Source organism: Lichenostomus cassidix, chromosome 1 (genome assembly GCF_008360975.1).
Source record: "Lichenostomus cassidix isolate B80296 chromosome 1, HeHo_3.0, whole genome shotgun sequence".
Classification (NCBI taxonomy): Eukaryota; Metazoa; Chordata; class Aves; order Passeriformes; family Meliphagidae; genus Lichenostomus; species Lichenostomus cassidix.
This window is the reverse complement of record NC_139479.1, coordinates 87,731,207-87,754,388: the sequence shown is the minus strand read 5'-3', so window position 1 is coordinate 87,754,388 and position 23,182 is coordinate 87,731,207. Positions and strand designations below refer to the sequence as shown.

The window sequence follows — 23,182 nt, the reverse complement described above, 5'->3', positions numbered from 1 at the left end:
AACATACTGAAAAATTTGACAAGATGTAGAAAGGAAAGACAAGAATAATTCATGGGCTGGAGGAAATCCCTTAGAGTGGAAGATTTACGGAATTCTATCTGTTTACCTTGTCAAAAAGTGGATTGAGAAGGGACATTAGAGTGTTTAAATACAAGTCTGGGGGAAAAAGTCCCATTCAGGCTCTCTAAATCAGTGGGATGGATGTTTCCAGAACTAGTAACCACAAGCCAAAGCAAGGAGAAATCTCGCTTAAATATTTCAACAGTAAGAACAGGAAGCCCTTGCAGCAGGCTGCCAATGGATTTTGAGTCCCAGTGCCTCAATATCAAGCCAATGCATTCTGTCAACACAGTTCAAATACACATTAGTTCTTGGGGCTCAACACAGTCAAAATGGATTGAAATGTCACCTGTGAAATGCAGGAGGCAAACCATACAACTCCTTCTAGCCTAACCTATGCACCTACCAAACACTCCACCCGTTTGCAGCCAACCCTGGTGACTAACGCAGAGAAGAAGGTTTCTGGCACAGGCTCCCCAGGTGCAGAGCTCCTCGCTTTCCTTGTGCAAACCGCAAAGTGCCAAAGGCAGGGATGTGCCACCCTCGCGCCCGCCCCGCCCCGCACAGCCCCTCGGGACTCACGGCAGCCAGGGGCTCCTGCAGGGCTCGGGTGCAGGGGGAAGGAACACACGTCACAGGGGCAGGCTGCTTGCAGCAGCACCTTCAAGGAGCCTTTTACACCAATTTATTTCTATACAGGGTGGTTAAAAAAAAAAAAAAGCCCCTATTGGTTGTTCATACAGAAGTCTGGGATTCTATAGGCTTTGGGTGGGTGACTGATTTTAAAACCCAACAACACATGCTTTTTCCCTTGCCTTCTCATTCTCTTCCAAGTCAGCCTCCATGATCCAAAGAAACTAACAAGTAACACACAAGACTAGCAGTCATGTGGACCAATTAAAAAAAAAAAAAAGAGGAAGAAGAATTGAAGACGAAGAGAAAGGGAAAAACAAACGAAGATTGAAAATAAAAATTCGCCAGGATAATGCGTTTTATAAACACAGAGATAGAAACAGTTACAGCAAGGACAGAGCGGGCCAGGGGTGGGGAATAGATATTTATATATATATATATATATAAATTCAAGGGGCCTTCAGTTTATTCTTGTTGGCTCCCCCTTCTCATTAGATTGGTCTCTCTGTGGGGATCTTCATCCCCTTCTCTCCACTGTCCACCTTTTGGGGATTCTCTCCCATGACCAGGGTCCAGAAGAGGCCACCACTGCCATGTGAGTCCAGCCCGTCTTGGCAAGAGGGAGCCTGGGAGAGCACTCTGGCAGGAGATGAGCAGGAGAAGCTAGCCTTTCCCTGCCTCCTGTCAGCTCCTTGAAAAGACTGGTCTATTCCTTCTCCTCCTCCTCCTCCTCCTCTTTCCCTTTGGGAAACTGGGGGCAGGACAGGTATGTGAGTGTCAGAACTGCTGTCATTCCGCCTTTCAGGAAAGGGAGTAGAGAGAAGGGTGATGATTATTTTGGCAGTCTCTTACCCTCCCTCCAGTTGCTTTTTGGTTTGTTGTTGATGCCTGCAGGCTTTTCTGAGGAGGTGGGGGAAAAAGCAGGAGGGAGAGGAGGAGGAGTACAAGCTGCTAGGATATCATCCACAACAGGCAGGAAGAGCAATGAGCAGGAACCCACATTCCTACGGGGCCATCGTGCTGCTCAAACAGCTGGGAGAGAGAGGCAGCAGCCAGTTCAGACAGACTCCTCTCTATTGCTCCCCACCAGGGGAGGAGAAAGAATGCAATACTCCACAGCCCTTGGGCAGTGTAGGCACCTGTCCATCCCACAGAACATGCCTCACCTCTCCCCCCCTCCACTGGTCTCACCTTCCACTGGGGAGAAGGTTTCTCCCATCTAGTCCTTGGGGCAGGACAAGCAACCCCTCCTCCCTTTCACAAGCAGGAGGGACAGGAATGGATATTTCTCTCTTAGACACTCAAGGCAATCCTCAAAGAACCCCATCCAGCTGTGAACCCTGCCACATTATTCTGTGGCCTGCTAAAAACGTGTCCAAGCCCCTGTACATACAAGGGCCATCTCTCCATCCCATCCACCATGTGTGTCTCAGCACGCAACCCTGCTTCGTACGCATCCTACAGTGAGAGAGAAGGCAAAACAGGGGCCTTTCTTTGGGTTTCAAAGGAGGGGCTCTTGCATGAGGAAGTGATCCCAGCACAGGAAAGGGGCTCTTGCACAAGGAAGCATCCTCCTACCAGGCAGGCTGTTGCACAGAAGGAGCACCCCCTTGAGACAGGCTGTTGTTCAAGGGGCTGCCATGAACAAGGTTACACGGCCAGAAGAGGCTGTTGCAGGAGGAGAGGCCAGAAACTGTTGCACGAGGAGGGCCGCTGCACAAGCGGTGCCCCTGGCACAGGCTATGCACAAGAGGCGTTCTGCTCCCTGGGTTGAGGTCTCTAGGAGCTCGAGAGGTGCTCCACTTGGATGGCGCTGGTGCTGACAGTGAGGCAGATGTCCTTGTGATGCTCTGAAGTCTTGTAAGGAGTCAGGTCAAAGGAGCACTGGGGGGGAGGGTTGGGTTGGTTAGTGTCTCCAGAAGGGCCCCCTGCTGCCCCCCCGCCCTGCGGCTGGAAGTGCTGCTGCTGCTGCTGCGAGGCCTGGGCTTGTGCCTGAACCACCTGCTGCTGTGGGTCAGGGATGTTGTGTTTCCGCATGTGCTTCATCAGGTACGTCTCCTGCAAGGGGAAGAACCGCGTGAGAGGAGGGGATGAGCTCGCAAAAGCCAAAGCCAACAGGGAGGGACACGGCAGCTCTGGGGACTCCTCCCATTGGATCTAGAGGAGCTGCTCCCTGGGAAGTCTGTCCACTTCTGCTATCCCCCAGGGCCAGCAAACACTCACCGAGGTGTAGGCCCGGCTGCAGATGGAGCAGGAGTAGACCTTGGCGTGTTTCACCGTGTGCGTGGCCAGGTGTACCTCCAACGAGGCAGCATCCGTGTACGCACGGTGGCAGTTGTGGCACTTGAAAGGTTTGTCTTTGTTGTGCTGCCGTCTGTGGGACTGGGGGGCAGCAGCGGGGAGGAAAGAGAAAGCAAGTGTGAGGAAGGAAGGGAATATTAGTACTGGAGACAGCTTTACCTCAGACACCCCCTTCCAGCCAGGCCCCAAGCTTCCCAGGCTCCTGGCTGCTGAGGAAGGTACACCTGGCTCCTAGCACAGTGGACAGAACTTCTCCCTCCAGCCCACCACACCTTCCCCACACGTGCTCTTTCTTCTCAGGCATACTAGGAGTTTGAAGAGCAGAGACTTCTAATGCTCCACACCCCCCATCTTCTCAGTTTCCATGAGTCTTTTCCTGGTCTCTCTTTTTCTGCCCCCCATCACATCTGCTCACTGCATTTAATATCTTCAGGGCAGGATTTGCTTTAACTGCTTGCAGGTGTTTGCAGCTCTTTGCTATTTGGCACACTCTACAGTCCCCCTCCTCCAGGGTACTGCAACAGGACACACCACATCTGCTCCCCTACATCCCTACCCGTATCCTTTCCATTTCATTGTAAAACAAACAAAAAACCCACCCAGATACCCAGACTTTATTTGGTGTAACATTTTGCAGAAGTTTTTCCCCAGCTAAGTTAGAAAACTGTGAAACAGATGGGAGGAACTTTACTCTGGTCTCACTGCTTTCAAGTCAAGTTCACAATTTTACAAGTTGCAATTATTTATGTGACTTCTTTGGGACGCTAATGCCACAGAGGTCAGGAATCTCTTCCCTGCCCAGGGCTTCAATAGCTTTCTGTATTCTTTTACTCTCCTCCTGGCTGCCCAAATTCTTCCATCTCCTCTACCACAGGCACCCTTGACACCCCTGCTGGTGAGCAGGACACACCCAGCTCCTTACCTGCAAGTTGGAAAGCTGGGTGAAAGCCTTTTCACACCCAGGGTGAGCACATTTGTAGGGTCGGTCCCCGGTGTGGATACTGTTGAGGAGGAAGAGCACAAATGGGAGGCAGTGAGCAGGCAGACAGGGCAGACTGCCAGGGCCTGCTGCTGTGAAGAGGATGATGTTGCCTCCAGATGCTGTTCTAGCTGGACAAAGAGAGCTCTGCCCAGCTCCCGTGTCCAGTTAGAAGTTGGAGAAGACAAGCAATCAAGCAGATTTCAGAGAGTGACTAGGACCAAGGAGCAAGAGCTTATGAATGCCTAGACAGTTCAGTATGTGAGCTACCTAAAAATGTATTGGGAAGGGGTCTGGAGGTCCAGGCTCCCTGCTCCAAACTCAGGAGTCCCAAATGACCAAGAGGAGTCTGTTCTCTTGCTTCCACACTACCAAGAAAGCAGCTCTGTTCCTTCTCAGGATAGGCACTCCCAACACTTTTAAGTAACAGGCTGAGTTCGCCTACAGTGTTAATCTGTCCCTGTCCCCCTGCAATGCCAGGAGCAGCTTCCACACACTCAGTCCAACCCCCGTAGTGCCAGGGTGGGATCCCCTACAGCCAATGCCTCTGTCTCTATCGCTCTCTCTCTCTGTGCCGCCCGCGGTGCAAGACCAAGGATCCCCAGGGACAGCACGTGCCCACCTCAGCCCTGCCGTGGTCAGTGTCTCCTGCGCAGCCTCCACTCCGTCCACTCTGGTGGGTCACCTCCTTCTGGGGGTGCAGCCGGCCGCATTCCCCGCCCGCCCCCCGCATGCTTGGCGCGCGTGCTCCAGAGGTGCATGCCGGCAGCGCGGGGGGACCAGGGCCAGGCCCCCAGCCTCCTCTGGCCCTTACCGTGTGTGCTGCTGCAGGTGGGAGAGCTGGCGGAAGGCCTTCTGGCAGTAGCGGCAGGTGTAGGGCTTGGCCCCCGAGTGGATGCGGAGGTGCTGGGCCAGGTAGGATGTGTTGGCGAAGCTCTTGGAGCAGTGAGGACACTTGTGCGGCTTGACAATCGCCGTGTGGAGCTTGGAGTGGATCCTGCCGAAGAGGAGGAGGAGCAGCAGCAGTTGGACATGACCGCCATCTGGCTAGTGCTGATGGAATGAGGGCACAAAGGGGGTGGGACAGCACCACGCTATCTGCTACGTGAAGGAACTCCGAACACAGCATGAGCTCTCTTGGTCTCAAACTGTGCTCCCCTTGGATTCAAGAGACCATGGTCTGTCCGCACCGGGGGAAGATCCAGAGAGAGGAACTATAGAGCTTGGACTGAGGGGCATTGGCAGAGCTGTGTGTGGGAAGCCTACGGCTGAAATAGCAGGGGGGCTGCAAGCCTGGACTTGAGATGTTTGGCTGAACTACACTGAGGTGACAGGGAACAGTGCTCCTATGCCCACTCTACTCTCACACTGACGTAACCAGCCCTACCTCCTGTCAGAAAGCGTCACTCCATTGCTGACGCCTCTGCGGCTGAACAGCGCTAACCTGAGCACACCCAGCCCCTCACAGCCAGGGACAAGTCTCACATGTTGGATACGGCTACTGCCGGTCTGACGTGCACAAGACCTGACCAGCCTGTGAAAACCAGCCAGGTCTCCTCAGGCAGTTGCCCACTGAGGGTGCTCACAGCATGCTGGGATGACGGCAACATGCAGTGCAGAGGGCCCCCAGCCTCCTCTGGCCCTTACCGTGTGTGCTGCTGCAGGTGGGAGAGCTGGCGGAAGGCCTTCTGGCAGTAGCTGCACGTGTAGGGCTTGGCCCCCGAGTGGATGCGAATGTGCTGGGCCAGGTAGGAGCTGTTGGCGAAGCTCTTGGAGCAGTGAGGACACTTGTGTGGCTTTGTCTCCGTATGGGACTTGGAGTGGATCTGCATCTCCGACTTGGAGTAGAAGGTCAGCGAACACATCCGGCACCTGGGACCGGGGTGAGGGGAAGAGAGAGTGTCACACGGGGGTAAGCCCCAATATGGATCAACTCTAGTTGGATGGGATCTTCCACACTGACTGAAGAAGGGGCAAGTTCCCACTATGTGGTACTGGGGATACTGCTTCACCTGGGATACTGCTTGGCTGCGAATGCTCCAGTCCCAGGGGGACAAATTTAAAGTGGGAACTGGCGTAACAGACCAAACAATACCTCACAGCCAGACAAGCAAAGATCTCGGAAGAAACCAATTGGCTTGCAAGAGAGACAGGGCAGCACTTCAGAAATTTTCCAACAGCAATCCTAAGGGGACAGGAATAATTCCCAGACAAAACCCCCACTTCATTAATCTATAATTTATTTAGGTAAAAAAATCCTTGGAAAACCTGGAAATCGCAGGTTATAGTTCATATTAGAAGTTAATTCCATGTATTGCAACACTTGTGAGAGCAGTTATGGCCAAATCCACTTAACGCTGCTCCCATTTTCATAGAAGACACTCAAATATTTAGGATACAAAATGCTGAAAATAACAGCAGTGCTGCTTTCCTATTGGGTCTCACAAAGATACTGTGGATATCAAATGTGGTATTTTATTGGTCTAGTGGGTTTTTATCATTTCAGTCTTACTGATGTGATGCAAAATGTTTTGTCTGGGCGTTTGGATCCATCTGTTCCCATAATGATCAGAAATGTATTTGTTAACACACAGACTCTTTGAACAAGAAGAAGCAGTTGGCATTGCTCTGCTAAGGATGCTGCTGTTAAAAACTGTTCCTCCACCACGACACCAGGCTGTTAAGAGAAGCTCTTACTGTTTTACAATTCAAGATGGTAAAAGCTTTTGTGGTTGATAATTTGACAGAGAGAGAAGCTGCATCCAAGTTACTGAACTTATTTCCCCCTCCCCCGCAAATGTATGTCAGCCAAGGGGCAGAGTTAAGGTTTATCTGAATTTAGGTTTTTCATTTGCATTAAAGACAAAATTGAACCTGCACATGTAACTTCCAGGGTCACATTAGAGAGAAGAAATGCCATCCAGAGGAAGTCTGGTTAACATGAATTCAACTTTCACAGTGGTTTTCTCTGGGAATTTCCTTGAGTTTTATTGTGTTTACAAAACTCCTCATCAACAGAAGTCTCTGCAGGTAATACCAGCCACAGAGAGCTAATCCTGCTGTTCCCCATATCCATCTCCTCTCTGGAGGATACTTGATTACATCTAGTTGTGACTCTGTTGGAAGCAGAAGCTTTATGACGTGTGCAGTCTGATTAGCGTATGTCATGTAAGCAGTATTTATCCAGCACCTACCTTAACTTCCACAGGCCCTTCCAAGCCACAGCTTGATTCCAAGCCATTTAGCTGGAAGCCATGCCTCCCTAGCAAGCATTTGAACACACACCTGTCATAACATTTCCCTCCTCTCCACCTTTGCTCTTTTACATTCATTATCGTCTCAGAGTTGCTCCCACGTGTCCTACCTTCATCTTTCTCTTAATCCATTTTAATTGCAAGCCCTAACAGAACATGCAAACGAAATACATCCTCATATAAATCCCTCCTCACACACACACACACCAATCCCTTCTGCAACCAACAAACAGAAGCAATTTGGCTGTTTATCCCTATGCCTATTAAAGACATAATGATTAGAAAGGAACATCAGAACCATCTTTAAAATAAAGTAGCTCTTGGTTTGTAAACCAAACTATCTCAACTTGCACAGTTTGTTCCCGGCTTCCTGAAACGCTAGACTTGAATACAGCATATGTATTTGGCAGCAATCAAGTCATACTTACAGGATTGAGGACTGTGTATCCTTGAAAGCACCAACGTTAAAAATAACTTTGAGGTGAATACTGAACTGAAAAATACCTTTGAGCTACCAAGTCCAGTTCCCTGCTAATGCAAGCAATTACAGCATAATCCCATGCTTGACTTTTAGCGAGCTCCTTCTCAGCAGATGCTGACTTCCATTACTCTCAATTGAGCCCCGTTCCACAACATCAGCCCTCTGATAAGGAACCTTTCAATTGAAAACAAGCTCCCAGTGCAACACTGTGCTAATATGGTTCACCAAAACAAAGGGGAATAGCAGGTATAATTTTAGTAAACGGGAGTGGAGCAACTGTTCTTGCCAACAGCATGTCTAATTCCAAAGTCCTTGTTGTCAACAATTGTTGAAAAACTCACACAGGCTCAGCAAACTTAAAGAGTGATGGCATGTGGAAAATTGGCTTTGCAGGAAAGATTCACTGACTGCAGTCGATCTAGGTTTGGAGCAAAGCTTAAAAGATAACTTGGCCAATACCTCAATAAATCTACATAGGGAGAAAAGTATCAATTACTAGGGGCTTATTTTATGAGCAAAGAAAGTTATAATGAGAAACAACAACTGACACCAGGAGTTAAAAAAATCCAAGAGGAAACAGGCCTTTTCCAACCATGAGAATAATGTATCTTTGGAACAGCGCTCAGAGGCTACAGCATGGTCTCAGTCACTTGGCCCCTACAGTCAATATTCTGAGAATCCAGCTACCTTTCTGAGAGAAATACCCTTCTAAGGGTTTTGCTCTAGTTTCAAGAAAATGCTGGGCACTAATCTCTTCTGTGCTGTACACAGGACTCTATATTTTAAATAGTCCACTCTGTTCTGAAAAATTAATGAACTTTACCATGCCATCAAGTCTAAGTAGTCCCATGCATTAAATCTATAGTGCCATAAAGCCATCTACTTTATCTTCCGTAACTTCTGTGCACCCTTTCCTTTACTTACTTGCTTTGCCAGGTAACTGCCTTCAGGTCAGAAATTCTCTAAAATAAACATTAATGAAGAGAAACAGACTGCATGCCCTTTTCCATTTTCAAAATAAAATTATAAAGAAATTGTTTCAAAACCTCACTGGCACTCATGTAACAGTGATAAACCTGACTGCTAGCAAAACCAGGGCTCAACAACAATAACAAAAACCCCCAAAAACCCCTCAAAATCAAAACAAAAGCCCCAAACCAACCAACCAACCAACCAACCCCTATTGTCTGAATTTAGCAGCTATAGACATTCTGATACTGTTTTTCAAACAACATTTAGAATGAAAGTCTTGCAAGGACTCATTTTCTAATCATCTAATTAGCATCAGCCCTGAGAGAGCAAGACTGTTACGCAGCATTAACAAATTCATGAGCCTTATGAGTTAAAAAAAGCCCTGGAATATAACAGAAAGCTGCATTTCAGAATTTTATATTGTGTGGTATCAGGCTTTTTCAAGGGAACAAATGATCCATTTAATTAAGGGCTTCGCAATTCTGCCTCAGACATCATCAAATATTAAAAGGGAAGATGCAATCAGCCCTCTAGTGGGCAAATATGGATTCAAAAAAATGTTAAATCTATATGGATAATGAGAACATCCCATTTGATACTAGCAGTATTCTATTTCCCTTCTACCCAGTGAAATTCAGGCTGGGGAGAAAAAAAGTAGGGATTGCTCCATGCTAAGCATGAATGAAACACTATATGAAATAATTGATTTCCACCCCCCCTCTGTTTAATATCCATTTTTAATAGTCTCCCCACTGTGCTTCTAAACTACCCCTCCTTTGGCTGTATTCTTTCTGACAGCAAGTAACAGAAATGACTGCAGCATTCCCATTGACAGTGTGACACAACATCCCTGCAGCTGCTTGTTATGGCTCTGCAAATTCAGACAGCCTTGGAGAAAATATCCTTAATAACACAGAGGTTCATATGAACAGTTAAATTAGCACTCAGCTGTATGCCAGGACCAAAAGTAACCCCTTCCAATGTTTACAATGCTTTCGCTTTATAGGAAATCTTCAGGGAAATAAGGTAAGACATTCAGAAAATGTTCATGTTAGACAGAGACACCCTCAAAAATCATGAAATGCCAGTAAAAGGTGGATGTACAATTCTAATTCTTCTCCCATATGAAAGTCATCACAATGAGTCATAAACAAAATGATGCTTATAGGAACTAGACTACAACTCTGTGGCACACAGTGCTGTATTTTTTTCCACTTTTCATGGAATGTTCCGCCTCATTCATCAGATGCTGTTAGGAGATAAAATACCATCTGAAATACCAGCTCATAGTAAAATTTGCCTAACATGGATTAACAGCCTTTTTCAATCAAGTGCTTAATTAATCAGTATCACAGTTGTGAAAACTATGTAAGCTTCTACAGGGATTTGAGTATTCAAATTCCTAGTATCTACTGAGTTTAGTCTTACAAGTTAATTTCGTCCTTCTCTTAGGCTACAAATGCAAGTTGGACCATGAGTAAAATAAAAATCGAAACAGGAAGGTCTGTAGTTAGACTAGAATGATAGGAGTAAGTTTAAGCTGTCAGAGTCAGCAGTTCATTTAGCAAGGAAGGAAATGTCCTGCCTTTGCAATGCAGAGTTAATGAAGTAACTAATGCAAGCATAGCATAATAATGGATGCACAGTTCATGATAAATGCAAACTTGACCGTCACATTCCCCTGATTTTTTTAAGCTGAAGTTAAACACTTTCTTGTTAATATTTTTTAAGAGACGGGGAAAGGAGACAAAACTAACATCCAAGATACACAGGTACAAAACCTGGATAACACCTAAATCAAGCCAGTGGGTATGAAGATGTTAAATGAAGGCACAGGAATTGTACCTCCTGTTCATGCGCTGGTACACCCAGCCTCAGTTTCTATTCAAAAGTCAACTCTGTGCTTCCACTGAAAAATGTACACTACTGGTGTGTGTAACAAATCCATCAACTGTGCTCAGAGATCGTGGGTCAACTTATTTCCACTGTCCTTCAGTCACCTACTGGCTCGATAAGGCTGTAGAAAAGCATACTCTCCTGGCAAGGCGGTGAGGGGTTTTAAATGCTCTCATCATATGGCACTTTCCCAGTTCTCAGGTTTGAGGGCATTCCTGCATTTTGCCCATTTTTCCAAATGACCTTAAAAATACCTGACCCAGAATTTTGTGGTATTTCAGCACACTTTGTAAGTTGCCTGTTTTCTTTTAATGACTCTATCATTTATGCTTTCAACAGTTGCACCTTAACCTTTTCTATTACAGTCTCGCACTGGGAGCTTTCATGATGTCACTTAATTCTTAGAAGTCTTTTTCACAGTCATTGCTTTCCAGGATACTGTTCCTCCATATTCCTTATCTTTAGATCAGAGATATTCATTAGCCCAACATGACACTTCTGTCTGATAATGTTTTCCATTGTGTCCAAACATCTGGACCTCAATCCCTGGCTGCTGGAGAAATCACACTGTCCCAAAAGGCTAAGTATTCCACAGGACTACATTGAAATGTATTTTGTCTGAACAGTTCTAGTTTAACAACCATATAAGGATCCCTTTTTTTACAGCTATCCACCGGCACTGCTTTTAAGTTATCAGCCATGACTTTCTGCTGACCTCCAAATCATTGAACATCAGGCCTAAGACAATGTCTACCAATTTTTTAAATCAGTCAGCATTAGCATAAAAGACCAACAAAACAATAAAACACAATAAGGTGTTTCCTAGTATAGTAATAACATGCAAGAACTCAAATTAAAAGAATACAAAAGGCCCATTAGAAAGCACTAGGAAATTTCGAAATGCCAGGATTAAGGTCATCCATGTCACCATAATTTGGCTCCGCAATGCAGGTAGGTGCGTTCTGACACAGCCCTATTGACTGTTTCCACAAAATTGCACTCTTATTATGTTGCACAGACAGATACTTAACAAGCAAGCATTCCGTTTTTTATATCACCACTCTGTGCAGCCTTAAGCCTTGTCGACCACATGCAATTCCAACCTCGTGAAGCAGAATCACTCATCTCTTGTACCCACCACAGAAGTATCAGTGCTCCATAGGCACTCATCTGTCCCTGCAATGTCCCTGCTTTATTTTTGTAAGGGAAGGGAATCACAAAAGACAGAGTGAAACATAGTAAGAGAGACATACCCACTAATTCCAAGTAGCCAAACTGGTATTTGTGACCCCTTTGTTTCCTTTAAAGGAAAATTCCCATTATATACATTCATATCACTACTACTGTAGATTTCTATGCTACTGCTATGAGATGCAGCACTTCTGCAAACCAAGAGGGTCTGACCTGTAACAGAGGACTATTCAATGATACTTGAGATTGTGGTTTTGGGAACTCCAAATGTTATTTATTTCAGAATAACTCACTGTGGTCATTTGTAGCCTTAGACAAATGCAAACCCACTGACGATTCAACCTAACTCATACTTGCACACACTTCATGGCAAGATAATCTGTAGGGCTGTAGGATACCACTGCAATGTGGCAGAGGCAAGTGTAATTGACATTTCTTCATACTAGCAAATGCCTTCCCCAAACTATCGTCCTCAATTCCACAATTCCATGTCAATACATTTTAATTTCTTTTAACAGAACATTCCTTTCAGGCTGAGCGAACATGCAGGATTCTGACAGCCTATCATGTACCAATAACTAATCAAGGATGGTATTAAAGTGCTTTGACTCAATAGGGCCAAATTAAGGTGTGATCAGATAAGAGGCACAAGAAAAGTTTTGAAGTTCTCTCTCTCCCCAGCTGAAACTGTAACTGTCCCCCTTACTCTCTTGCACACACTCATTCCATTGACAAGCAACATGCCAAAATTAGAATTTGTGACTGCAGAACTTTTCCTGCCAATTCCTTCTGTTTGGCACTATGAGGAACTGCCAAGGGAAAGCACATCCATGCACAGTACAGTTACAGTATCTCAGCAGAAGGGAGAGAACTTGCCATAAGGCAAGTTTTTACCTTATTATACCCTGAGGCATGTGGCCAGTCTGTCATTTTTCTAACCTCCAAGCACTGCATTTATATACAAAGCAAGGATCATGTGTACAAACAGCACGTGTATATGTAAATGTGCATGTGCAACTGTCTTCCTTTGAGTTCTGAGATCATAAGCCAACTTCAACCAATCTAAAAAAGGGGTAAGGATCTTAAAAGTCAATACAATTTTCAAAAATATGAAGCTGAGGAAAGAAGAGAGACTCTCTTGGAGTCCTCTGCTGAGGGAAAGGCTAATAAGCTCACCCTTGATTAGACATCAGAGAATCCACACAGGAGAGAGCCGCTGGAAACCAGGCTTCATTAGTTCCGCTGCTCACGGAACTACTTGTTAAAAAAAGCAAACAGAAATTCCAACATGTGGCATCATACTGACACCCACGTTGGTCATCAGCAATCTTAAGATCCATTGCACAGACCTCTGCCACTGCAGTTTGGATGATAAATGACAGCAACAATACTTTGTCACCTTTTTCTAGCCTAAGAGGGAAATGAGGTTCTTTGCCAGAGGAGGTCACATTCTTGTGCTGACATCAAAGACATGGCAAAATTTAGAAACACTGAGTTTAATATTTCTAGGCTTTGGAGGGAATGTGGTCAAACCTTCTGCCTGACATTTCAAAATTAATTCCCCCTTTGCCCTTAGCCTTCTAGCTCATAGCAATCCCCTCTCTGGCACCAAGCCCCAGTCCCAAGCTCTTTACCCACATGCCCCTGCTTCTTGATCCTCTATTGCAGGGGCTCTTCCCTATTTCATTCCCTCAGTTACCTAACACCTGTCTCCTCTCATCCATGCTTTTATTTGTCTGTCCACATCCCATACTCTTGTCCCTCCCTGTTCTGCCAGTTCTAGGTATCTCATTTGTAGCTTATCCCTGTGCTAGCTCTCCTCTCTCTCCTTTGCAAAGAGGCTTCCCATCACATCCTCTGCTGCATTCCCTCATTTGTAGACTGTTGTCTTTTCTCTCTCCTCCTTTCTGGTTCCCATCTCTACCAGATTTCCTCAGTACAAGCAGCTCCAGTCCCTCAACATAACTCATGCTCACTCCTATATCTGTACCAAGGAATGTCTTCTCACACCTTGCCTTTGTGCCCATCAGAGGGGAAGGTTACTGTCCACACTGGGCACTAAACAAAGACTGCCCTCCAAAGCAGAAGGAGGGGCAGCTGTGCCTGAAGGAAAAGCATGCTTGGCCCTTCAATGCAACTCCAGAAGATGCTTAGAGCTGCAAAGAGAGTACATATGTAGTCCAGCCTCACACAGAAACAGAGCAGTTAGGCTGTATTTGTCTTCTCAGTGGGGATGGACAGTCTGTTCAGTGCCTGGAGTCATGCAAGTCTCAAGAAACAGCAAAGAGAATATAGCCTTCACATATTTCAACCACCAAACTATAAATCATCTCAGAGCATGCTTAATAGATTATTTTCCAAGCTTACTACTGCCAAATTTAACAATATTGTCACAGACATATGTGGCTTACAAAAGCTATAGCCACCACATTTCAAATCTATTCAAAACTATGAGAAGTTCACCATACACAAATGCTAAATCCAATACAGGGCAGAAAAACCACGCTTGAGACAAGACACATCTGAGAAGATGCCCACCTGCTGTATTTGAACCACTGGTTCCCCTTGTGTATATAATTTTCTCCCTAATGAGAGCCTCCATCCAGCTTTCTCACCTCCTACAGCTCAACTTACTAAGGCTCCTGTACACTTTTGCACCTTGGACTCATCTCAGAAATCTACGTCCCTCAGCTTATTGTCTCCCAACCTCCCTGATGTTCCCAACTGAAAATAAGGAGAACTCAAAACCAGAAGTGGAGAAGAGAGAGCTTGTTGATTACACTATGACAGCGAGGCCCTTCTGCAGCCTACAACCTTTCTGTTGGTATCCAAGGCTCCAGAGCACAGCTTGCAAAACCATTCCAGACTATAAACTGGTATTCATCTTAGATTTTATTTAATATCAGAACCTAGCAATGCTTATAGAGAGCTCTCTTCCTCTTACAAAGAAACTATTTAGAGAACTATCAAGAGAATGAATTGATGATCTGACCCAGAGCAGCTGTACCACTTCATCAGTCTTGTCCACTGATCACATCAAAGACTTCTAAAAGTGCACAGGTACAGGCACCTCACCTGGACTAAAAAACAATCCTGCTGTATTGTTTGCTAACTTTTCCTCAGCACCTTTTAAAGCACTGGGAAGAAGCCATGTGCTTCACAATGCCAGCATCTTTCTAGAAAGACTCCTGATGCTGATCTCATTTTCCAAAGAAAAAGCAAATTCTAAAAAGATGTCAGGGAAGATTAACCAAGAGCTGACAATGAATTCAGACAAGGCTGAAGTGACATTACTCATGAAGGAAAACGCTTCACAGGACTGGGTTAGATGCTGTCCCCTGAAGGTGCAAGCATTCTTCCACTAGCACAACACAAAGCATCAAGGTCTCTGACAGACTAATCCCAAGGATAGAGATTGAAGATCTGCAAGTATTGCCATCATTAGCAAAGCCTCACACCTTTTCTTACAAAGAAGAATCTAGTTATACAGATTCTTGCACCACTTTCACAGCAGCCTACTAAATAATTTCTAGAGATGATGGCTGCCATTTGCTGGAGAAGGAATCTCTACATTCAGGAGAGAAGGGGATGAGCTGCAATATATATATATCAAGGTTTGTGCACCAATACCTTCCACATCTGCCTAGCTGTGCTGCTCATTCAAGGTCTTACACTTTATCACCACTCTAGGGAATTACAAATATTAGCCATCTGCCCAGACACTCAAGACAAGAGAACTCACAGAGCTCAAAAAGAACACTTAAAAAAATAATTAGATTTGACAAAATAATCCCAGGCTGTAGGAATTGGGTATTTAAAAAAAAAAAGTCACATTGATCAATATAGTACAACTCCTTCCAGGAATTTGAGTAGACTATTCTCAGTGTCTCATCATGGGAATCAGTGAAATCATACAAACGTAGTCATATGAATGCCACAACCAACTCCTCCTCCAGCCTCAGAAAGAAGCAGGAGTAGATGAACCTCACCCACAGTCTTAAATTAGCTAGCATATGTCTGCATACTGTAGTGACGGGAACTATTGAAATCATCCTCTAGAATACAGAAGGATCTCAGTATTCCTCAAAGTTTTAACTTGAGAGTCTATTCATATGCATATTACAAAGAAATGATTTTACTATCTTCCACAAAGGGTTTCTCTCCCACAGCTCCAAGAGAAGATAGCGCTTTCCTTTATTTTTCCAACAATCATTTTTAGTTCCAAACTTGCACATGGTATGCATCATCCAAAGAGCAGATCTCAAGGAGGGCAGATTTACTCCTTGATGGTCTTCAGTAAATCTCAATTTAGCTTTTTAACACCTTAGTACTGCTCAGGGGAAGGCCTGCTTGGGATGGGGGCCAGAGGAAGAGGTACCACACTAGGACTAAACATAAAGTAATCTCAAACGTAAAGAAATGACGTGCTCCCAGATACATACTCAACTGTTTCTTCCCTGCAAAGCCTTTTTCATGAGCTCTTACACAGACTATGCGTGTTCATAAACTTTCTGCTGAGTCACTCCACCTGGTCTTGGGCATTTTTTTTCCAAACTTACAAGTAAACAAGGAGCTATAATTAAAGCCCTGGTTCAGCTTTAATTCTAGTGTTCGCTGCCAATTGTATCCCCTGTAAATACATATTTAACAACCTAATTAGCAACCCAGACTGTAAGCAGCTTGAGTAGTGTGGCACTGTGGCTACAGACCAAAATAAATGGTGGTATTACAAATAGCAAGCTACCTAACACTCCCACCCTTCTTCACCATACGCTGATTATATTTTCAAAGTGGAAGAACTGGGACGTTGGCTAAGAAAAAAAGGCTGATCCAAGCTTTAGTTTTGTACCCATTTAACTGTGTTGATTAAAAAATGTAAACATTTAAAAAATGCTATAGTTAGAAGTGAAAAATTGCCTGAGGTGGATGCAAGATTCTGTGTTGATGCCTTCATATTCCTAGGGCTTAATTCCAGAAAGATAACTGTACCAAAACAAAGAGCATGTAGGATGGTGAAAGGAGCACTGTTTGAGATGGGATCCTGGGCACATTGCAGGAAAGTGAGAAGACCTAGGGACCATCTTCTAATTCTGTTTCAATTTGGGTACTACTTCATCTCTTACTTATCTTAATCATCCGTCAGAAACACCTATCACTGAATCTCCCTTAAGCACTCCTGATTCCCCCCTAAGACAGACCATCACAATTACTCCCTACCACTTTCTGCTGTCTGATTCCCACCTTTTTTAAAACACCCACACTCCTTATCCTGTGGTTCAAGTATTCCTTCCTAGCTTATCTCTCCCTTCCCCACCACTCGTAAACTCAAGCCACATCCCTCCAAGCTCAGAAACTCAACCTCAGGGCTCAGAACTCTCCTCCCTCTTACTCAACACATTTAAGATTCAGAAATACCCTTATATTTAATTCAGAAATACACTTTTTCTTCCCCTGTTTTGTTTGGAATGCTGAAATAGGAGGAGATCACATGGGGCAATACACACAGGAGCAGACACTATCAGCACAGTTTGGTTCCTGCTCTGTGTCTCCAGTCTGTAGTCTTTACACTGGACAGACTGGAGTCCTTATTGAGGAGAACCCAGGGACACCAATAGTGCTCCAGCTGCACCAGACAGCACTGCACTCTGCAGTACACCAGCCATACTGGCTGTGCCATCAAGGATACAGTTTAGCCTCCATAACATCCTGGCTGTTAACTAACCGAGTGACATAAACGACTATATATTCAGGAAATCAAGGCCATCCACGAAAAGGAAATCCTTAGTTTTGGGTCAACCCATCGGCTTGTAAGTATTCCTGACCAGAAGAAAAACTCAACTCTATCTGCAGCTTAAAGATTCTCTACTCAGGGACTCTCTAGGAACAAGGCAGAGATCTCTTCTTCCCCATGCAACCCTTTGAAGGGTTAAATACACCCCCTTCCCCATGCAGTATTAGAGTCAAGGTTTAAGCCCACTCCCCACCTGTATGTCTTGCCATCCTTGTGCTGGTCCTCATCATCCTCATTTGTCAGCACAAAGGGGTCACTCATCTCTGGCAGCCCCGACTCCTGCAATCGTTTCTTCTTCCGGCCCCGGGGTGGTTTTGGGGCAACTCCCCCAGCCCCACCACCTTCAGTGAGGGTGGTTGTCCCTTTCTTGGACAGGTCTGGAACCACCTGCAGGGCTGCCTGGGAGCCAGGGGGTAACGCAGAGACAATCATGGGAGCTGAGATGGGAAAGGTTTGGGCAGAGGCGGCTGTGGTCACCAGAGAACCTGACGGGGAAGTTATCACCAGACCAGGACCTGCAAACAAAGGAAGATGGAGGAAGTCAGTTATTACATCTCCAATTATGCCCAACCTCCTTATCCCACAGAAACACCTACTTTTGACTATAACACAAACAGAAGGGTAGCTTCCCCTCCCAAGGCATTCCCAGTCTCCACTTCTGGAAGCCAAAAGAAGGTGGATGTATGGAATGCCTAGAGATTCACAGTGAAACCATGCCAAGCAGTCCACACCATCAGTAAGGCTAGGAACAATCTACAGCCCAATAAGGGTTCTCCAGGACTTCTGTTTCCCCATCCCAGAGTCTCTTTTGTATGTTGCCAAAGCCTTTGGAGTGCCCTACCTGCTGTCATGAGCCCAGCAGACTGCACTGGTACCACGGTGATGTTCTGAGTCACAGGGGCTTGGCTGTGTGGTGTCAGCTGCTCTGGCTTGGTGTCCGAGTCCATGGAGATACCAGTGGGCAGGGCCACAGAGGTGGGGACTGTCAGCAAGGCAGGGTAGTGGGGGGGAGCCAGGCTGCAGCCCTTCTCTGTGGGCAATAGCTGCTCCTTCATCTTGTTAATAAACATGGTGTTCTCAATCTAAACAGGGAGAAAGACAGGTTTTAGGATACCCAGCACAGCTTTGCCCAGCATTTGGCTGAGCAAGAAATGCAACAGAAACACTCATCATGCATAGACTTCTAACAGGAAGCAAGACCAACACAACAGGTTGGAAAATCCTACCTGTCCCGAGACGGTGGGCACTGCTGGCCAAAAGTACGGGGAGGAGTTGAAATGAGATTCTTCCATCCTAGCTGGGCACAGGGGGCAGGAGGAAGGGGGAAGGGAAGAGGAATGGAGGATAAGGGAGACAGACACACACACACACAAAGAAAAAAACCATTAAACCCAAAGAGACCCCAACATGGAACTGACTCAGTCTAATGCTGTGACAGTTCCTTTATCTCCCCTGTATTTCTTGAGCAACTTATCCCCCCACTTGAGCTAAGTGCCCAAATAAAAAAATTATTTTCAGGGGAAAAAGGTGTCTGCTATTCCCATGGGCTTGGGTCCATCTGAAATGCCCCTTGCCCAGTAGTCCTCCATGCAAAAAACAGGACCGACTAGAAACCCAGAACACCTCCAAATTTTCCCAATCGTTATCCACCCAAGTAGATGGCATAAATGAAGTCTGTGCATCTGCATCAGGCAAGTACAGATGAAAACAGTTTTTCACCATCACGGTCTGACCCCACAGGCAGTGAAAATTTTGGACCGTGCCTGTCCCTCCACCCCAGCTCAACACTAAGGACCCAGATGCAGCAAAGGGACATTAGCATTATGTTACACAGGAAGAAAGACAGGCAGAGAGAGGGAAACAGACTTGCCCAAGATAACAGACAGCCACAGCAGACCAAGAAGTCAAACTTAGGGCTCCTAACTTCCTGCTGCCCACCCTAGCCCCACTCTTCGGACAAACACAGAAATATCACTCAATATTCCTGCTCTCGTCCAGTGAGACTAGGCAGTTGGAAAATACCCTGATTCCCATGCTCCTGAGATACTCTACTTCCAAGTGAGATCATGGCACAGCTCTCTACTGCCCATTTCCTTCCCATCTTTGGGACAAGATTCTGTAGGACTTTGTCCCCAGCCAAGTGCCCACTGCTCCACCTCAACTCTCCATGCATTCAGAGGACCAGTCAGACACCAAAAGAGTCTCCTGAACACAGAGGTGTAATCTCTTTAGGAACACCTGACTGAAGAAGCACTTTCCTTTCTAACCCTTACAGTCCTCTGTGTAATAGCATTAGTGGACAAAGTTTGTTACATTTGTGAAAACACTGTTCAAAACCTAAAGAAATTAACAAAATAATATTTTCTCAAGCAGAAGATGTACCTATTCCTGAACAAATACAGCAAAAGTGGTAGGTAAAAACTATGCTCAGAATACATCTGGCAGAGAGTGCAACTGCTGTAGGTTTCTCATTCAGCTCCCTGCAAACTGTCCCACTCCTATTTCTGTCAGGGTCTGTCAGCAGTCTAATTGATGAACCAATACTGTTTCTGAAGGGCCTATCTCAATCATCAGGGGAGCTCAGAGGCATGCCCCCAGCAGCATGAAGCACTTACATTACAGAGCTATATCAGGACAGAATAAATACATGTGGAATTGCTGCGTATGAGCCAAATGCAAAGGTAATTTTCCTCTATGTAGAGAAGCAGTATTTAAATGAACCAAATTACCCGATAATTTTGTTTTTATGAATTGCTCATGCAACAGCAAGGCCAAGTATTCCTGCCTCACTCACTCACTGCAAATCAACCAATAAACACACTTAAGGATAAATTATTTACCTTACGTTGGTGGCATGCAGTCAGACTGCTCACTGCCTGACTGAATTACTCTGGATTTACACTGCTGTGATTCAATCAGAGCCTGATGGGGCAAGACTCTTACCTTCCTTCCTCTGCTTTCTTTTCTGAGCCAAATTAATTATTAAGTACGCTGCCCACAGCAAGGCCCTATGCATGTAATGCCTAATTACATGACTTTTTCTTCCACAGGATGGGCACACATGAAGAGAGAACACCTCCTTGGCAATTGAGCACCACCTGAATGAAGAAGGGTATTTTGTTTGGAACTTCCAAGTTTGGGGTTCTTTGCTTGGTTTTGTTTTTGTTTTTTAAATAAATAAGTACATATTTGCTTAGCTTCCACATCAAAAACACCAAAGTGAACCTGACTCTCCAGAAACATAAAGTGTCCTATAATGATCAGATGCACCTTCCAAAGAAGCTTTGTAGCTGTCCAAGACTGCCTTGGATGCAACTGCAAGCTTCAGGAGTTAAACAGAAAGATGCCAATTTAAGCAAAAATCTCACAACAGCTTTCTTATTTAAAGAGAACAAGTAATAAAAGGCAAGTCCAGATTCCAAAATCCAGACTAGCAGAGGCCAGGGCACTCAGTGGCTGCCTGTCTCCATCCAGCCTTCTACCAGAACTTCACAGAGAATCTAACTTTTGTTTGCTCAGTTTACAAAGAGTGCAAGTCAAAATACGGCTCTTATTGATTCTTCAAAGGATTCTTCAATCAACTCTGATTTCATTAAACTCCCTTAGAATCCACCTCCCCACCCAAAAATCTCCATGCTTGAGCAGATTATCAGGCCTCAAAACTTTTGGCTTGAAAGGCTGAAGTGTGCTGGAGTTATAAGAATGTGGAGGAAAAGGAGAAATGATGTAAAAGTTGAAGCTTTCATGCAATTTCACTAGCAAGCCAGTCTTCCAAAGGCAGAAAACAAAGGTAAGATTCCTCCACCAACCTACTGTCCTATTACCCACAGCTGTCCCTCCCCTACCCCATTTTTAGGCTAAAGGGTATTTTGAAAACATGCACCCCTATTGGCAGCCCCCTTAGACGCTGCTCACACTTACTTTACCAGAACTCTGCACGTAACCCTTCCAATTGCTCTATAACTACCAGACATGGGCTGGAGCTTCAACCCTGTACCACAGCACGTTCCCACTGCAGTGCCTTCATCATCCCAGCTTCCACAAACACGCCAGAGATGGGACCTTCTTCCTATTCACCAGTCTAGTATCAGACAGATGCCAACGTACCCTCCTGATGTAAACCAAAAACACTTTCTATGTACAGACCACAAACGTACATACACCAAATAAACAACCGAGTGAACCAGAGAACTCACAAGGGACAAGGGATCTGGAGTTTAGATCTCACAGAGTCACATACTTAACGTGCTGGATTTATACTTCTTGGCAGGTCATCACTTAAATCATAAACAGACAGATAAAAGCACATGCAAGTGTACGGTGAGGTAGAGGCTGTGTTTCTGGAAGGCACAATCAAGGTTGGATATACAGGTATTTATTCCGAGGTTGACTTCTAACACAGTTTTCTTTATTCTCCAGATGCCTGGCTTTTATTTCCTATGTGGCACAGAGTTTTCAGTCAACAAAAAGCCCTGAGTGCAATACTCGGGTACAATTTGCACTGTTGTTTTATGTCTGCCCAAGATCTTTGTTCAGTGACAAGGAGCTTTTAGACTTAATTGCTGCAAAATACTAAGGATGCTGAAAGCCACGCAGGCTGTTAGATCAAAAGCAAAAATGCCTTCACAGAACTCACGAACCAAAAAGTTCAAACGCTGCTACATCTTTACAACAAGCGCATTTGAACACGTCAGGAACACCCCGAATGTGCCGGCCGAAGTCCTGAATCCCAAATCCGACACTTGTGTAGCCTCCACCCCGAGCGGGCGAGCCCGTGTGGGAACAGGTGCCTGGCAGAGGGCAGTCCCTGCGCCTCAGCTCCCTGCAGGCGGTCAGTCCCTTCTCCCGCACCCCGGAGCTCCGGTGCCTTGCAGCGCCCAGCTCCGGACCCGCGGCCCGCCCCATCTCCGCCCGGCCCGCGGCAGCCCCCGGGCAGGGCCGGGGGTCACTCACACACCTCCGGCAGCTCCTTACCCCTCTCACTCTCCCTCCTCTTGCATTTCTCCTCCTTCCAGGGCCGGCTCTGCAAACAAACCGCCTCGGTTACCGGGGCGCCCGGGGCCCCGCATGGCAGCGAGCGGCGCTCGGCGGAGCCCGCGGGCCGGGGCAGCCCCGGCCATGTGCGGGGCGGGCGCTCCCCGCGGGGCCCGGACCCACCTCCCCCCGCGGCGGCCGAGGGCGGGGCCGGCCCGGAGCGCGGCTCCCCCGTGGCAGAGCCCCCGACACCGGGACAGACGGGCGGACGGACGGACAGCCCGCCCTCCTCCATTTCCGCTTCCGGATCGCCCCGGCCCCGGAAGTCCCGCCGCCCGGCCCCCCACCCGCGGCCCCGCCGCCCCGCACATTACCGGGCTCCCCCCCAGCGGCGGCCCCGGCCCGGCTCCGGCGGCGGCGGCGGCGGCCTCCTCACCGGAAAGACGGCGGCGAGGCGCTTCCGGGTCAGGGGGCGGGGCGCGCCTCGGCGCTTCCGGGTCGCCGACAGGAGCGGAACGGCGTCATCGGCGGTTTCGCTCGCTCGCAATCGGGGCGGCGGAGCGGCGGCGGCGGCCCCGGGCGGGCTCCCCTGGGCGGGAGCACCGGCGAGGTCGCCGCGGCCGGAGGTCGGGGCCGGGGTCGGGCGCGCG

The 23,182-nt window shown here is 46.6% G+C and overlaps 1 protein-coding gene across 15 annotated transcripts; it reads right to left on the bottom strand.

Annotated features, from left to right (window-relative positions):
- Positions 1-730: 730 nt before the first annotated feature.
- Positions 731-23,182, bottom strand: ZNF384 (zinc finger protein 384). Of its 15 annotated transcripts, none has more exons than XM_085068782.1 (11): positions 22,907-23,181; positions 22,533-22,581; positions 21,480-21,669; positions 18,785-18,851; positions 18,400-18,640; positions 17,752-18,073; positions 5,621-5,845; positions 4,788-4,970; positions 3,917-3,995; positions 2,917-3,075; positions 731-2,751 (listed from the first exon to the last, which is right to left on the bottom strand). In XM_085068782.1, the coding sequence occupies exons 3-11, from the start codon at positions 21,530-21,532 to the stop codon at positions 2,473-2,475; spliced, it is 1,608 nt and encodes a 535-aa protein (XP_084924908.1). In that variant the 5' UTR covers positions 21,533-21,669; positions 22,533-22,581; positions 22,907-23,181; the 3' UTR covers positions 731-2,472. The 15 variants fall into 15 exon arrangements, with proteins under 15 accessions (XP_084924908.1, XP_084924925.1, XP_084924958.1 ...); XM_085068799.1 differs by having other exon boundaries at positions 22,969-23,181; XM_085068832.1 differs by having other exon boundaries at positions 18,785-18,855; positions 22,907-23,180.